Here is a 16,678-nt window from a genome sequence, read left to right as displayed (position 1 = left end):
AAAAAAATTAACCCATATAATGACCCGAAACAAAAATTCATTGGTCACTTTTGGAGGATAAACCTGTTACGGTAGTCTCCTCTTAGATAAGAGTTTCAGTTATCCAAGGTCAATCAAGGTCTAAAAATATTAAATAGAAAATTCCAGGCCGGGCGCGGTGGCTCACGCCTGTAATCCCAGCACTTTGGGAGGCCGAGGTGGGCGGACCACGAGGTCAGGAAATCGAAGACCATCCTGGCTAACACGGTGAAACCCCGTCGCTACTAAAAAATACAAAAAACATTAGCCTGGTGCGGTGGTGGGCGCCTGTAGTCCCAGCTACTCGGGAGGCTGAGGCAGGAGAATGGCGGGAACCCGGGAGGTGGAGTTTGCAGTGAGCAGAGATCGCGCCACTGCACTCCAGCCTGAGAGACACGGCGAGACTCTGTCTCAAAAAAAAAAAAGAAAGAAAATTCCAGAAGTAAACAACTCACAAACACACTGTTCTGCACAGCGTGATGAAATCTCACACTGGCCCACTCCATTCTGCTCAGGACATGAATCCTCCCTTTTGTCAGCAGGTCCACACCCTGCACACTAGCAACCCATTAGTCATCCACATCCTCTGCTTCTGACATCATGTCATGGCTTAGTGATCCAGGATCACCTGAAGCAGATGATTCTCCTTCAGACATGTAGTCTAAAACTACATCACAATGCTTTCTCATTCACCTCACTTCATCACGTAAGCATTTTATCATCTCACATCATCATAAAAAAAAGGGGGTGAGCCCAGTGCAAAAAGATATTTTGAGAGAAAGGCCACATTCACCTAACTTTTATTACAGTATATTGTTAAAATTGTTCTATTTTTAGTGATTGTTGTTAATTTCATACTCTGCCTAATTTATAAATTAAACCTTACCACAGAAATGTGTGTATAGGAAAAAGCATAGTACAGCACCGTGCAGGGTTCAGTACCATCTGTGGCTTCAGACATCCACTGGGGGTCTGGGAACATACCCCCATTGGATAAGCAGGGGACTATGGTATTTTAAAAACTGATAAATAAAGAGAACAAACCATTTAACTTTCCTTGCTGGGACAGGGCCTGTCAGGGTAATGAAATACTTGATGAGAAAGTTTCTCTTTGTAGATGTTTTCTAGCTGATAAATAAAGAAGGAGTAATTAAAATATTGTCATTTGTAAACTCCTAATGAGCCAGGTCATGATTGCCAATGGCCACTAATGTCTCCAATGTCTCCAGGCCACAATGTCTCCAGCAACACCACTATGAAGTACTTGTACCAAAAAATGTCTAACTTAAGTCAGGCCTTGGATCTAACTACCATTTTATAGAGGAACATCTTCAAGAAGCCCTGTGGAATATAATACAATCAGCAAAATCCACAAAATGCAAAGCTCCACAGAACCAATAGGCTAACCAGTTGCTTCAACAAATAATTTTCAAAAAAAAAAAAAAGGGAAAGTAAACTTGTAGATTAAAAAAAATAATAATATCCGGCTAGGCGCGGTGGCTCATGCCTGTAATCCCAGCACTTTGGGAGGCCGAGGTGGATCACTTGAGATCAGGAGTTGGAGACCAGCCTGGCCAACATGGTGAAACCCCGTCTCTACTAAAAATACAAAAATTAGCCGGGTGTCGTGGCATGCGCCTGTAATCTCAGCTACACAGGAGGCTGAGGCAGGAGAACTGCTTGAACCCAGGAGAAGAAGGTTGCAGTGAGCTGAGAATGCGCCACTGCACTCCATCCTGGGCAACAGAGACTCTGTCTCAAAAAAAAAACAAAATTAATATCCTTTTCCATCCATTCCAGCATAACTGGTACTAGAATTCCCACCTGTCTTAACCAATTAGACAAAATATGTGAAGCAACTATATCTTGGCACTGGATATTAGGCAATGCAGGACCATGAACCTTAAAAGAAAACAATACAACACATGAGCCCACACTGGCCTCAGCCACCCCCTAGAACTAACAGCAAAACACAAATAGATCCATCCTAACAGAGAATAAAAACCAAGCCTGAAAGAATCAAACAGATTTAACATATTGCCTGGCAGTTGTTTAAAACATATGTTAAAGAAAAACAACATAATCTCCACCAAGATATTATCTGTCATGCCACTTATAAAATTAAATATTACATGATTAGCCAGACATGGTGGTGTGCGCCTGTAGTCCCAGCTACTTGGAAGGCTGAGGCAGGAGGATTGCTTGAGCCCAGGAGTTTGAGGTTGCAGTGAGCTATGATTGTACCACTGCACTCCAGCCTGGGTGACAGAACAAGGCCCTTCTCTTAAAAAAAAAAAAAAAAAAAAAAAAAAAAATTACATAATATGGGAAGCAGCAGGAAAATGTAATGTACAATAAAAAAAAAAAAAGCAGTCAACGAAACAGAAACAGACTCTGAGGAGACCCAATAATAAAATTAACAGACTTTTAAAAAGCTGTTATAAATATGTATGTTCAAGTACTTAAAGGAAAAGATGAACATAATGAGTGAACAGGTGGGAAATCTCAACAAGAAATGGAAATTATAATGCAAATTCTAGAACTGATATGTACAACGTAAGAAGAAAAAAATGGCTCCCTATCTTTTAGAGATACACGGTACAAAATCTACAGATGAAATAATATATCTGGAATGTGCTTCAAAATAATCCACCTGTGGGGAGGCAAAGTAACTGGGAGTATAGATGTAACAATAGTGGCCATAGGTTGATGACTATTGTAACTAGATGATGGCTACGTGGGAGTTCATTGTACTATTCTCTCTACTTTTGCATTATGTTTAACTGTCTCCATGTTCAAAAGCTAAAAAAGAAAATTCAGTCTCCTTAAGAACAAGCTATTTCAGCTTAAAACTAGATGTTGTTCAAATGAAGTTCTGCATACACATAATACTTCTCCCATCTTTGCCAAGTTCCCTAAGACATATAGCATCCACACTGATTTTTATGGATTTCTAATGCTTGAGGAAAGCGGGTATTTCATAGAAACTATAAATATTGGCCAGGCGCAGTGGCTCACACCTGTAATCCCAGCACTTTGGGAGGCCAAGGCAGGCAGATCACGAGGTCAGGAGATCGAGACCAGCCTGGCTAACACGGTGAAACCCCATCTCTACTAAAAATACAAAAAATTAGCTGGGCGTGGTGGCAGGTGCCTGTAGTCCCAGCTACTTGGGAGGCTGAGGCAGGAGAATGGCATGAACCTGGGAGGCAGAGCTTACAGTGAGCCGAGATCCCGCCACTGCACTCCAGCCTGGGTGACAGAGCGAGACTTCGTCTCAAAAAAAAAAAAAACAAACACTATGAATATCTGCTTTTATGTCATACTCTCTCTGTGTGTATACATGTTATACACACTTAGACACATGTATACACATATACAGAAATATTGATATTTTATTTACAAAATGTGAGTAGCTTATATTGTTTTATAACTTGCTTTTCCATAATAATGTATTTTGTGGACATCATTCCATACCAACAAATGCAGGTCAATATATTTTTTTTTAATGACTGCAAAGCATTCAGCACTGAGGGTCTATATGCCCTGTAGTATACATTGAAATTTCATAATTTCAATGGGAGACAGAACTATTTGTAGTACAGAAAGCTGTTTCACATCAACCAATGAGTAGATAAATAAAATGTGTTATACATGGTAGCTTATGCCTGTAATCCCAGCACTTTGGGAGGCCGAGGTGGGTGGATCATTTGAGGTCAGGAGTTTGAGATCAGCCTGGCCAACATGGTGAAATCCCGCCTCTAAAAAAAAATACAAAAATTAGCCGGGCATGGTGGCGGGTGCCTGTAGTCCCAGCTATTCAGGAGGCTAAGGCAGAAGAATTGCTTGAACCCGGGAGGCGGAGGTTGCAGTGAGCCGAGACTGCACCACTGCACTCCAGCCTGGGTGACAGAGAGACTCTCAAAAAAAAAAAAAAAAGATATATATATATATATATTACAGACACCATGGAATACTACTCAGACATAAAAAGGAACAAAATAATGTCTTTTGTAGCAACTTGGATGGAACTGGAGGCCATTATTCTAAGTGAAGTAACTCAGGAAAAGAAAACCAAATACTGTATGTTCTCACTTATAAGTGGGAGCTAAGCTATGAGGACGCAAAAACATACAGAGCAATATAATGAACTCTAGGGATGCGGGGGTGAAGGATAAAAGAAAACATACTGGGTACAATGTACACTGCTTGGGTGATGGGTGCACTAAAATCTCAGAATTCACTTCTAAAGTATTCATCCATGTAACGAAAAACTACCTGTACCCCAAAAACTACTGAAATAAAACATAAAATAAATAAATAAGAAAGAAAACTGTTTCACAGCCTGGGCAGCATGATGATAACCTGTCTTTATGAAAAAAACAAAAAATTAGCTGGGTGTGGTGGTGTGCGCCTAGCCACTCAGGAGGTTGAGGTGGGAGGACTAATCGAGCCCAGGAAGTTGAGGCTGTAGTGAGCTGTGATTGTGCCACTGCACTCCAGCCTTCGTGACAGAGACCCTGAAAAAAGAAAAAAAAAAGGAAGGAAGAAAGGAAGCAAGCTAGCTGTTTCAAATAGAGGAAAACACATACAAGTATGTATGGATTTAGGAGCACTTAGGACTTTAGAGCCATGGTTTCATAAGTATTTCTTAATCTGTGTAGTAACATGCCATATTATAATAGAATTGGAATGTATTTGTTAAAAGATGTCATACGGCAAAACTCCATTTCCATTCTCTGGATGTCAACAGGAATGTAGTCTAAGTAATAGGAAGCTAAACTTAGGAATGTTAGCATTTTCCAAATCACCCATGAATTGCATCCCAAAAGTTTAATTATAAGTTGGTTTGGCGGCTGGGCGTGGTGGCTCATGCTTATAATCCCAGCACTTTGGGAGGCCGAGGCAGGTGCGTCACCAGAGGTCAGGAGTTCGAGACCAGCCTGGCCAACATGGCGAAACCCCCGTCTCTACTAAAAATACAAAAATTAGCCGGGCATGGCGGCGGATGCTTGTAATTCCCACTACTCAAGAGGCTGAGGCAGGAGAATCACTTGAATTTGGGTGGCAGAGGTTGCAGTGGGCCAAGATCACACCACTGCATTCCAGCCTGGGCAACAGAGCAAGACTCCGTCTCGATTTAAAAAAAAAGAAAAGTTGGTTTGGCAAAACTGAGCAGACATTTTCCTGCAGAAGCTATACAAGATAGCAAGGATCTCAGGGCAGTTGGCAAAAGTTTAAAGTACTTAACTCATGATGTATAACAGCCCCTCCCCTGCCTGGCTATTACATTTTTGAAAAACCGCTAAGGTAACAAAATTCTCAGTGGAGGAGTCTAGGGCCTTACAGTCACAAGTGAACAAAAGTACTTCTAAGTTTTTTTTATATTTGTTAAAAATAAGTAAATGGCCAGGTGCAGTGGTTCACGCCTGTAATCCCAGCACTGTGGGAGGCTGAGGCAGGCGGATCACTTGAAGTCAGAAGTTCAAGAGAGACCAGCCTGGCCAACATGGCAAAACCCCGTGTCTACTTAAAAATACAAAAATTAGCCAGGCGTGGTGGTGGGCACCTGTGGTCCCAGCTACTCGGGAGGCTGAGGCAGGAGAATCACTTCAACCCGGGAGGCAGAGGTTGCAGTGAGCCAAGATCGCACCACTGCACTTCACCCTGTGCTACAGGGCGAGACTCTGTCTCAAAAAAAAAAGAAAGAAAATATGCCCTCTTACTTGCTGTATTAGTCTGTTCTCACACTGCTATGAAGAAATTCCTGAGACTGGGTAATTTATAAAGAAAAGGGGTTTAATTGACTCACAGTTCCGCATGGCTCGGGAGGCCTCAGGAAATGTATAATCATGGCAGAAGGCACCTCTTCACAGGGTGGCAGGAGAGAGAATGAGTGCAAGCAGGAGAAAATGCCAGACGCTTATAAAACTATCAGATCTCCTGAGACTCACTCATTATCACAAGAACAGAATGGGGGAAACTATCCCCATGATCCAATTACCTCTACCTGGTCCTGCCCTTGACACATGTGGATTATTACAATTCAAGCTGAGATTTCCTTGTTCCTCTTCATATTCACTGGGATCTTGCTTCGTGGCCCAAGCTAGACCTGGGATTCCAGTGAAGCGAGGGCTGGGAGTGAGACTGAGATAGGAGAGAGTTCCTGGGGCCCCAGGGTACGGATTCTGTACTCTGAGGAAGGGATTTCCTGCCAGCACTAATACTTGGGAGTATTTTAGTCCCTTAAAGGCCCTTGTTACCTTCTCTCTTGGTTCCAAGAGGCTGATCTGTCTTTTCCTCTTTCCAATGTCACTACTCATAGTTTCTACCCAACCCTCCTTAGACCATGATGGAAGAGAACAAATCTTAACAGCCTCTCAATTCAGTATACTTTTAATGAGCTTAACTTTGAGCCAGATACTGTGCTTATAAAGACAGAAAGATACATAAGACAAAGCTTCTGTTCAACAAGAATTAATAATCTAGTAAGGAGCAGAAATGGTGAGAGGAGCTAGGTAACTACTGTATACAGGGTATACTGTGACCAAAGCCACAATGAGTTGAGGCGTCACAAGAGAAACCTCATGCCTTTTTTAAAAGGTTAAAAAAAAGTCTTCCTATATTTCAAGAAGAAATGATGCTCATAAATGCTGATAATAAATCCTGGTACACGAAGACTTGTAATGGATTGCTTTACATAAATCTAGATGGGTGAAAGGGAGGAAGAGGGTGGAGAGAGGAGTCTTCGTGAATTTACCCTTCATTTTCAATACTTGGGGGTGGGGAGCAGGAAAACCTCTCTGCAATTTAAAACTAGCTATGGATAGTCCAAAAAGGGGCCCTTTCTCCATCATTAAAATAGCTTCCTGATGACACATTTTTCTTCTCTCCTCTAATCAGAGGATCCACTTCTTGGTTGTTGCAACACTTTGGGATACAGTGGGATGGATTATAGGAACCAATAACTTGGCCTGACTTCCATATAATATATTTTCTCCAGACTGTCTAAACCACCATTTGTCAAAATAATAAGTGATCAAAAAGAAAGAAAAGATTAATGCTATTTCTGTTATCTGCAAAGAGATGTTATATATACAGTTGGTGCAAATTAATCACTGTTTTTGTCATTGATTCTAAAACTGCAATTACTTTTGTACCAACCTAATACATATATACACACATATAAAAATACGTTTATACATGCATAGGTGTATATATATATATACATACATACACCTATGTATGTTTTCAGGTTGGTTTTTTTTGGCTCCTCCTCTACATTGACTATCTCCTCAGCTCCTTCTCACCATTACCTGAACCACACAAAAATGAAGTCTAAAAGCCATGATTTCTTGTGAAAAGAGGAAACAGAAAAGTAATTAGTAAAGAAAGTTTGGACTGGAACCCAGATCTTTTTTTTTTTTTTTCAGCTCACTACAACCTCCGCCTCCTGGGTTCAAGCGATCCTCCCACCTCCACCTCCCAAGTAGCTGGGATTACCAGCATGTGCCACCACACCTGGCTAATTTTTGTATTTTTAGTAGAGACAGGTTTCACCATGTTGGCCAGGCTGGTCTTGAACTCCTGGCCTCAAGTGATCTGCCCGCCTTGGCCTCCCAAAGTGCTGGGTAATATTACAGGCATTAGCCACCTTGCCAGGCCTGGCACCCAGATCTTGAGAGATGTAAATTGGCTGTCTTTTCACAAGGCTACACTCTCATGCTGATGTCCATTCCTTCATGCAACCAGTCCAAAATGCTCGCTACATCACCTTCCCCATACACATCTCTCCCCTCAAATCTTCCTGTGGCTCCTTTCTCATCTCCACTAACACTGAAATACTGAAGTCTATTCGATTACCAATCTTCTTCCTCTCTAAAAATATCTTCCTCTTCACTTCTTATTTTTTATTATTTTTATTTATTTATTTTTTCTGAGACGGAGTCTCGCTCTGTCGCCCAGGCTAGAGTGTAGTGGTATGATCTCAGCTCACTGCAACCTCCACCTCCTGGGTTAAAGCGATTTTCCTACCTCAGTCTCCCGAGTAGCTGGGATTACAGGCATGCGCCACCACGCCCAGCTAATTGTGTATATTAGTAGAGACGGGGTTTCACCATGTTGGCCAGGCTGGTCTTGAACTTCTGACCTCAAGTGAGCCACCCGCCTCGGCCTCCCAAAGTGCTGGGTTTACAGGTGTGAGCCACCATGCCCAGGCTCTCTTCACTTTTTGCACACACTCATCCTGCACTGTCTCTGCTGAACTTTACACACTGACTTCTATGGAGTGACCACGTCATGCAGTACAGAGAAATGAGTCTTAAAAAAAAAATAGAGTCATGTTCAAATGAGCAATCTGCCTCTTACCATTTATGCGACCTTAGTCATGTTACTTAACCTCTCTAGCCTTACTTTTCCCTTCTGCAAAGAGAAAATAATTCCTAACTCACTGGGTTTTTGTTTTTGTTTTTGAGGCAGGGTCTGGCTCTATTGCCAAGTCTGGAGTTCAGTGGTACGATCACGGCTCACTGCAGCCTCTTGACCTCCCAGGCTCAAGCGATCCTACCACCTCAACCTCCAGAATAGCTGAGACTACAGGCATGTGCCACCACGCCCGACTAATTTTTAAAATTTTTTGTAGAGACGGGGTCTCATTCATTGAGTTTTAAAAGGAAGCAAGCATATGTAAGGCGCTTAACACAGTATCGTGTACTTAAAAGGCACTTAATAAACAGTAGCTGTTACTATGAAAATAATATTTACCTCACAAAACTGTTCCTACATGCCTGACGCTTAAGTAGCTCCTCAAAATATGATAGTTTTCCTCTTCCCCCGTCCTTGGAAAAACTTTCTAGTTCTTTCCAACAAAGATTCAGCACCTAGTTCAAATCCAACAAAGATTTCCCCAATTCTGCTGCAAAGGCATTTGTATATTTACTAAAATCTCAACACTCACGCAGGATAAAACCTACTTAGAACTACCCAGACATCCTTTCTTATCTTCTTAACTTTAAGTCACTGGAAGAAAACCATCACATTTTGCAAGTCCCCAAAAAGCACGCCTGCATAAAAGCTCTAGGGAAGGGAACCGGGTGTCCAGATGCATTTCAGAATTACCATAGGTTTCCTCGCTCGGCATACAGAATAAATGTTGGTTACACTAATGATACAACCGAAGTTGGGGAAAAAAACTTCAGACAATGGCCCGCAAATCTCAAGGAGTAATTGCGAAAAGATGCCACGTGGTGACGTGTTCTAGGCGGGTGATCAGTGAACAAATTTGTACGTGTGATCCTGTGGTGTGTGAATGTGTCATCGTGTGTGCCTGCGTGTGTTCGTAAACACTGAAAGTACAGTCGTGTGCGCCGAGAAGTCTGAGCGCGGGTGTGCATCCCTTGGGACCCGGGTGCGTACCTAGTGAGCAACCGTGTGAACCCTCACGGGGCTCTCCTCCACGGGCTTACCTCTGCGGACGAGCAGGTGGACCCCACTGGGCGCCGCCATGTTGGCGTCGGTCACGTGGCCGCGAGCACTCGCTCGCCGCCCCGCCCGCTGGAGCCGGCCAGTCGCAGCCCTGCCGAAGCCCTGAGGCGTCGAGGCCGCCCGAGGGGAGCGCGCGTGCGCGCGCGGGGCTGACTGCGGGAGCCCTGGCTGGGAAGCGGCTAGGGCACCCGGGCAAGCAGCAGAACCCGCGGCCGGCTGAGTCCTCTCCAGCCGCGAGAGGCGGGCTCCAGCCGCGGCTCGCGCGCTCGCTCTGAGCCCCCGCGCCCAGGTGGGATGGAAGAAGCCTGTCAGGTAAGCGTGGCATCCAATATTTATAGCATCAACATTTTGGTGCATGGAAACGTGAAGTTGGGCGGAAAAAATAAAGCACAATCTAGTGTTCAACATAGCACTTTGTATCGTCTGCCACTCTGTTGCAAATTATTCCCCTGGATTCAGTTGAAAGGTAAAATTTGGTTCAAAGTCACCAGCTTCCCTTTTGCTGTCCCAGAATCTACATTACTCAGCAGAGACTCCAGACAACACAGGATCTCTGTGTCGCTGCAAAATCTATTCTAGGTACCCCAGTGGGTATGTTCAGGAGACTTCTCTTTCTCCAAGGACGCCTTCTGCTTGGCAGTATTAACTGGAGTCTTAATCCTAAATTTGGAGTTTAAGTATAAAAGGATGACGCCTGCCAATTGCATTGCCAAGAGAAGAAGCCTACAGAAGGCCAATTGTGAATCAGATGAGGGAGCTGATGTATGCCTACTGATGACGGTGCCCATTTTTACCAAATTCACTGTCTCTCTTACCTGTGTTCTGGGGTAGATGCCATCCTGTCATGGACCAGGTGTTATTCATCTTAGTAGCCTCCGTGCCCGGCACAGAACCCGATACCCGAGGAATGTCAGGTGAAGCAATTGAACACTGCATGAAACCAGTCAAACTGAGAATGTAACCGTTTCCAGACTTTAAATGCAGTGAAGATTGATTAGGATTCTCAGTGAATGTGTGTGATGTCTTCTAATTAATTTTTAAGCACTACACACTCAGTGAATAATCTAGACAATTCAGAACAATTCAGAAATAAGGAACAAGTGCAAGCCCCTTCCTCGCCCTCTGTACATACCATAGTCCCACTCCCCAGTTAACCACCGTGTGCTCAATTGAGATCTTTGCCTTTTACACACAGGCAAATGTAAGTATTTTAAATAGAATCATATGACTTGCTTTTTCCATTCCAGTCATCATAGGCATCAAATCTTAGAACACTTAGTTCAGACTTATTCTTTTTAATGACTATATAATCTTGATATTTTTACTTTTAAAGAGAGTGAATGTTGGCATTTCATTAGAGGACACATGCTATAATTCTGGAAAACCTGGTTTTGGATGCTTTTGGGTCACCTTGAAAGATAGAGAGAAGTAATGCTTTCCATCAGGGTAAATAAGATGCACAAGAGTGAGAATAAAATGTACTCCTACCTTTTGCAAACTCATTTCAATTCCAGGGAGAGCATTTTTGAATGTGGCAAATCTGTCCTCTGTGTAACTGAGGCCAGCAAGCTGAGTGCAGCAAAGGAGCCTGAGAGTTAGCTGGCCACAGAGTCTTAAGAAGTGTACAGAAAAAAGAAATCTAGACGTCCCTATTCCTTAAGGCATCAAGCCTAGTTTCAAACCCATCTGAAATAGAACACATGTTCATGTGACTTAACTCAGCCAACCCTTGGAAAATAAATGAATGCTTTATTCCCCTACAACTAAAAGGAAAAGGAAACACTATGAGGACCCAGGTGGCACCAGCAGTAGTGGAATCCAGTGAGGAAATCCTCAATAAGTTCGGCATGGAATGTAGATATCTGGGATGAGCTAGAAATGAAGCAAATATGAACTTGCACAGGTGATAGCTCATCCACTGACCCTGGATCTGGCTTCTCTCATACACATCCTTCTCACCGCAGAAGGGTTAAAAGCTGCCAGCACATGTCCGCCAAAACCATCAATTTATGGGATATAGGCTGGGTGTGGTGGCTCATGCCTGTAATCCCAGCACTTTGGGAGGCGAACGCAGGCAGATCACTTGAGGTCAGGAATTCGAGACCAGCTTGGGCAACATGGTGAAACCTGTCTCTACTAAAAATACAAAAATTAGCCAGGCATGGTGGCGCACGCCTGCAATCCCAGCTACTCAGAGGCTAAGGCAGGAGAATCACTTGAACCTGGGAGGCAAGAGTTTACAGTGAGCCGAGATCCTGCCACTGCACTCCAGCCTGTGCCACAGAGGAAGATTCTCTCAAAAAAAAAAAAAAAAAAGGGATATATACATAGTGACCAACAAGATAAAGGGCTAGATGACTGATATCTAGGATCCCTTGCAATTTTAACATTCTGTGATCTTGAGCATTAGAGTGCTTTTATTTAGATGAGTAACCGCTACTGAGTCACTTCTCTACTCCATTTCTGTCCGTGCTCCTATCTGTGAAATGAAGGTTAATTATATTATGGCACTTCACTGATTTGAATTCTTACCATTAGTCAGATTTTGTACTTAGGATTCTTGAATAAAAAATTGAATAATTCGGCCGGGTGCAGTGGCTCACACCTGTAATTCCAACACTTTGGGAAGCCAAGGCAGGAGGATTGCTTGAGCCCAGGAGTTGGAGACCCGGCTGGGCAACACAGTGAGACCCCGTGTCTACAAAAAATTTACAAACTAGCTAGATGTGGTGGCACATGCATATAGTCCCAGCTACTTGGGAGGCTGAGGCAGGAGGAGCGCTTGAGCCCAGGAGTTTGAGGCTGCAGTGAGCTGTGATTGTGCCACTGCACTGTAGCCTGGGCAACAGAGCAAGACTCTGTCTCAAAAAAAAAAAGTTGAATAACTTTTCAAAACCAGGGTTCAAGAAATAAAGGATAACTTAATACCTTCAGTTTATGTCCAAAAATTCATTCTTGAATGTTAAAATATTTTGATTGTGATTATTATTTTATAGGTCTTTACCTTGATTTTCAAAAGATCATGTCTTATTCACATCTTTTAAAATCTTTTTATTTATAAAAGATATAAATCAAATAAATTCCGATATGCATATTTTTGAAAAACCCAGTTTTCCTTCCTCCTTCTTGAACTTAATATTATAGACTTATACCATGAGTGTGTCTAAATTTGTATATAGTTTGTAATAAAAGTTAAATTATGCAGGTTCTGTAATGTATGTATTGAATTTTTAATTGAATATTTGCATTTTTAAATGCTCTAAGGGATTATGTGACATGAAGTAAATAATTTTTTAAAAATGTTTCTCTTATAGTAAATAACATCATCTTGTAATTTGTCTCACAAGTTTAGATTTTTATATGTATATATTAGGATTACTATAAGATATTTGAAAACACAGGCTGGGTGTGGTGGCTTATGCCTGTAATCCCAGCATTTTGAGAGGCCGAGGTGGGCAGATCACCTGAGGTCAGGAGTTCAAGATCAGCCTGGCCAACATGGCAAAACCCCATCTCTACTAAAAGATGCAAAAATTAGCCGGGTATGGGGCGGGCATTTGTAATCCTAGCTATTCGGGAGACTGAGGCAAGGAGAATAGCTTAAACCCTGGAGGCGGAGGTTGCAGTGGGCCGGGATGGTGTCACTGCAGTCCATCCTGGGCGACAGAGTGAGACTCTGTCAAAAGAAAGAAAGAGAGAGAGAGAGAGAGAGGGAGGGAGGGAGGAAGGAAGGAAGGAAGGAAGCAAGGAAGGAAGGAAAGAAAGAAGGAAGGAAGGGAAGGAAAGAAGGAAGGAAAGAAAGAAGGAAGGAAGGAAGGAAAGAAAAGAAAGAGCACAAACCATGAAATAGGGGCCAAGGTGCTTACATATCTCTAATAAAAAGCTGTTTTATATGAATACGTTGTAAGATTAACTGATATAATGTGGCTGCTGGGGGAAACTGGTACCCTGGGACCACACAGCTTCAGCGCAGTTGTCATCTAGACCCAGGGGCCTCATTCTCCCTTCCTGACCCTGCCTCTTTGTTTTGCCATCTGAATCCGTAAAGTTAGCCTTTTGATGTGATTTCACGATCATTTCTTAGCAACTCTGTGGTTGGAGAAGAATCTCCGATCTTGGCCTCTAGTTTCTCTAATTTTAATATGTTGGTATGCTACTTGTTTACATATTTTAAGTCAAATGAACATTCTTTTCAGGAACTAGGAGTCCTGCATAAACATAAGCTGCATGTACAACAAAGATCTGTCTTAGTAGCTGATTGGGCCCCTCTAAAGTTAGGGTCTATGTTTGAATGATTATAGGTTCAGGCAGACAGTTTCTAGGGCACTCTCAACTAACTTGCTGGCAGAATGTCATGTTTCCTATACCAATCATTTGAGACAATCATGAATATGTTACTGAGTAATCTAAGGGTACTGTTAGAGAAAATGTGTAAATATTCCATGTTTTGCGAGGAAAAGTAATGCCATATGTGAGACAGTTGTGGAAAATCAAGTGGATTTCTCTTTGCTGTTTGTGCCCTGTTCCTTGATCTTTAGCAGTGCCAAGAGGGAGCCAGGACAAGAGGAGGAGGATGTTAGTTGCATGTGATCCTCCTGCCACTCTCATTTTTTATTAGTCTAATGACATTTTCCCAGTCATATAATTCCTATGCAAATAATACTTTAAGCCCCACCCCTTCCTAATGGGATTGCCCTACCTGAGCCTCTCCCATACTGAAATTCTGAGGATTTCAGGGATCTAGAGCCATTTATAGGCATAATCCAAATGGGCTCAGCAAATAGCATGCTGCAACCTCCTGAGCAGTCTGTCAAGGGAAGGGGAGTAGAATGGGACCAGACAGGGCTAACTTAACTGTAGGGTAAGACCAAAACATTGCCCCAAGGAAGTTGTTGATATCAGGCCCAGTCTGGCTAGCATTCGTTTCAAGTTTGTCCAACGCTTTGGCTTAAAAGATGTTATAGGAGATGTAAAAACAGCAGTAACATTCCAACATAGTAACATATCCATTGTTGGAGCAGTAGCCCATCTAGAATCGTGGCAGGAGCTGAGGGAGCGAGGGAAGGGAAGGGACGGCTATAGGGAAGAGCATGGAGATGGTCCCAGACCCTTCTCACTGGTGCATTAAAGCTTTCTGATAATACTGCCTGCTTCGGTCAGAGTTGGCTTGGGAACTGTGCAGGCTTGAGGGACAAGGCTTCCCTGACCTTGGGACTGACTTGAGTCAGTCTTGGGACTGACTCTGAGTGTTGGGTTAAAGCAGAAGTGTGCAATTGCCTCATGGAATCTAAATCAAAGTGTGAACCATTAGAGGCTGCCATCCATTCCCAAACTGCCAATGCCTGGAAAGGTAGTTCCTGCTTATACACTTCTAGAGAATGAAGATTCCATTCAGAATAGGGGGAAAAGGCAACAAATTCCCAAGCGAATCTAGCAATCAACCAATCAATAAATATGTAAGTGCTACTCTAAGCTCCAAGGAGATATGATACTGTCTTTATTCTCAAGAAACAAATTGGAAACGAACTGTGCAGGCTTGAGGGACAAGGCTTCCCTGACCTTGAATTAGTCTCAGCTTTCCAATTTGTTCTTAAGAAACAAATTGGAAGAGACTAACATGCTCACAAGATTGTCCATAAAACAAGACCAAATTGTACCCTCTTGACTATAAGCCCCATGGAGCAATGCCAGGGGTCACAGATTGTAGCCATCCCTGGCTGCCAGGAACTGAGGAAAATGGTGAACTCTAATTATCTAAGTTCCCAGGAAATTATACCTATTTAATCTCCTTCCTTCAAATATGTGCTCTTTGAAAAACATTCCAAAAAAAAAAAAAAGAGAGAGAGAGAAACGTGTAATATAGAAAATAGAAGTCCCTCACATTCAGGTAATTACTGTTAACAAATTGATGTATATTCATTCATCTGGACTTTTTTTCTATGCCTATACTCATTTGCTGGCCTTTTTTTTTATTTTTTGAGACAGGGTCTCATCTGTCACCCACACTGGAGTGTGGTGGCACGATCATGGCTTACTGCAGTCTCAACCTCCTGGGGTCAAGTGATCCTCCTGCCTCAGCCTTCTGAGTAGCTGGAACTACAGGCACACACCACCACACATGGCTAATTTTTCTATATTTTGTAGAGACTGGGTCTCACTATGTTGCCTAGGCTAGTCTCAAACTCCTGGGCTCAAGTGATGCTGCCACCTTAGCCTTCCAAAGTGCTGGGATTACAGGCGTGAGCCACTGTGCCCGGCACTATTTGCTGGACTTTCAAAGGGAAGATACCCATTTTTATCACGACCAGTCACACAGGTATATAGAATAAAAGACAGCAGACTAGGCAAGTCACACGCAAAAGCATAGGAACGCACAATATTATTCATGTCTTTATTGCAGTCTACTGTGCATTCTCTCTCTTCCTTTTGCCTTCACTCTGCATCTGTTTCTCTTCTTTCTTTTATTTTTCTCTCTCTTGTAAAATTACTTATTTTCTTGTGGCTTTTTTCCCTTTCCCTCATGAAGTGATGATATTGGTTATCTTCCCATATTTTTCCATCTTTGTTTACTCTTTTGCTATATTTATGGTTCTATGTTTGCTGTTACGTTCTTAGTGGTTTTGGTTTAAAATATTTGGTCCTGTAGGACTGTGTGAGGCCAGTGCCTATGGAAAGCAGTTTGATCATTAATATCAGGGGTTGAAAATGTTTGTAATTTTGCCACTTCCTGCATATAAGTATGAAATAGTGTTCCTTAGTCAGTTAGCAGTTACACAAAAGAGACTGCAATAAGAATCTCTGAAGTGGAGATCATGAAATAAGAAGGGATTTAATAATAGAAAGAGAAAACTAGCTGTATGTCCCTTTCTCCCCTCCCACTCTCCACCTCCACTCCCCAAACTGGCTGAGAAACTAAGCAGTAGTGCATTTTTTAACTTCTTCTGCTTGCCTCTCACTGAACACATTCTATATTCAAGACTGAAACTGTTGAAACAAACAAGAGGGCAGATGCTGCCACGACCTCTCTTCCCATTGAACTGAGCTCCTCTGTGCTCACCCCATCCACTTTAACCCAGAGAATAACCTGTGTGGAGTGCATTCTCCTCATCTGAAGCACACACAAACATCACTGCATTTTCTTTTGCTTGATAAAGGATAAAGGAAGAAAGCAGCAGCT

The 16,678-nt window shown here is 42.6% G+C and overlaps 2 protein-coding genes across 11 annotated transcripts in view; one reads left to right on the top strand and one right to left on the bottom strand.

Annotated features, from left to right (window-relative positions):
- METAP1D (methionyl aminopeptidase type 1D, mitochondrial) overlaps positions 1-9,937 on the bottom strand; it is an 82,671-nt gene extending 72,734 nt beyond the window's left edge. For 2 of the 10 annotated variants that reach the window (XM_063790584.1, XM_063790586.1), the window contains exon 1: positions 9,483-9,537. Coding sequence is in view for 2 of the 10 variants with exons in the window: in XM_003309414.6 (XP_003309462.1) it covers positions 9,483-9,909 (427 nt within the window). In the remaining 8 variants the exon portion in view is untranslated. Of the gene's footprint in view, positions 1-9,432 lie in introns of all 10 variants that reach the window. The other 8 variants (XM_003309414.6, XM_063790580.1, XM_054679121.2 and 5 more) reach the window with 8 other exon arrangements.
- Positions 9,687-16,678, top strand: part of SLC25A12 (solute carrier family 25 member 12) — a 223,182-nt gene continuing 216,190 nt past the window's right edge. Inside the window, exon 1 of the mRNA XM_009443763.4 lies at positions 9,687-9,813. Coding sequence (XP_009442038.1) covers positions 9,796-9,813 — 18 coding nt within the window. The 5' untranslated portion in view covers positions 9,687-9,795. The remainder of the gene's footprint in view (positions 9,814-16,678) is intronic.

Source organism: Pan troglodytes, chromosome 13 (assembly GCF_028858775.2).
Source record: "Pan troglodytes isolate AG18354 chromosome 13, NHGRI_mPanTro3-v2.0_pri, whole genome shotgun sequence".
Lineage (NCBI taxonomy): Eukaryota > Metazoa > Chordata > Mammalia > Primates > Hominidae > Pan > Pan troglodytes.
This window is presented reverse-complemented; position numbering and strand designations above follow the sequence as displayed.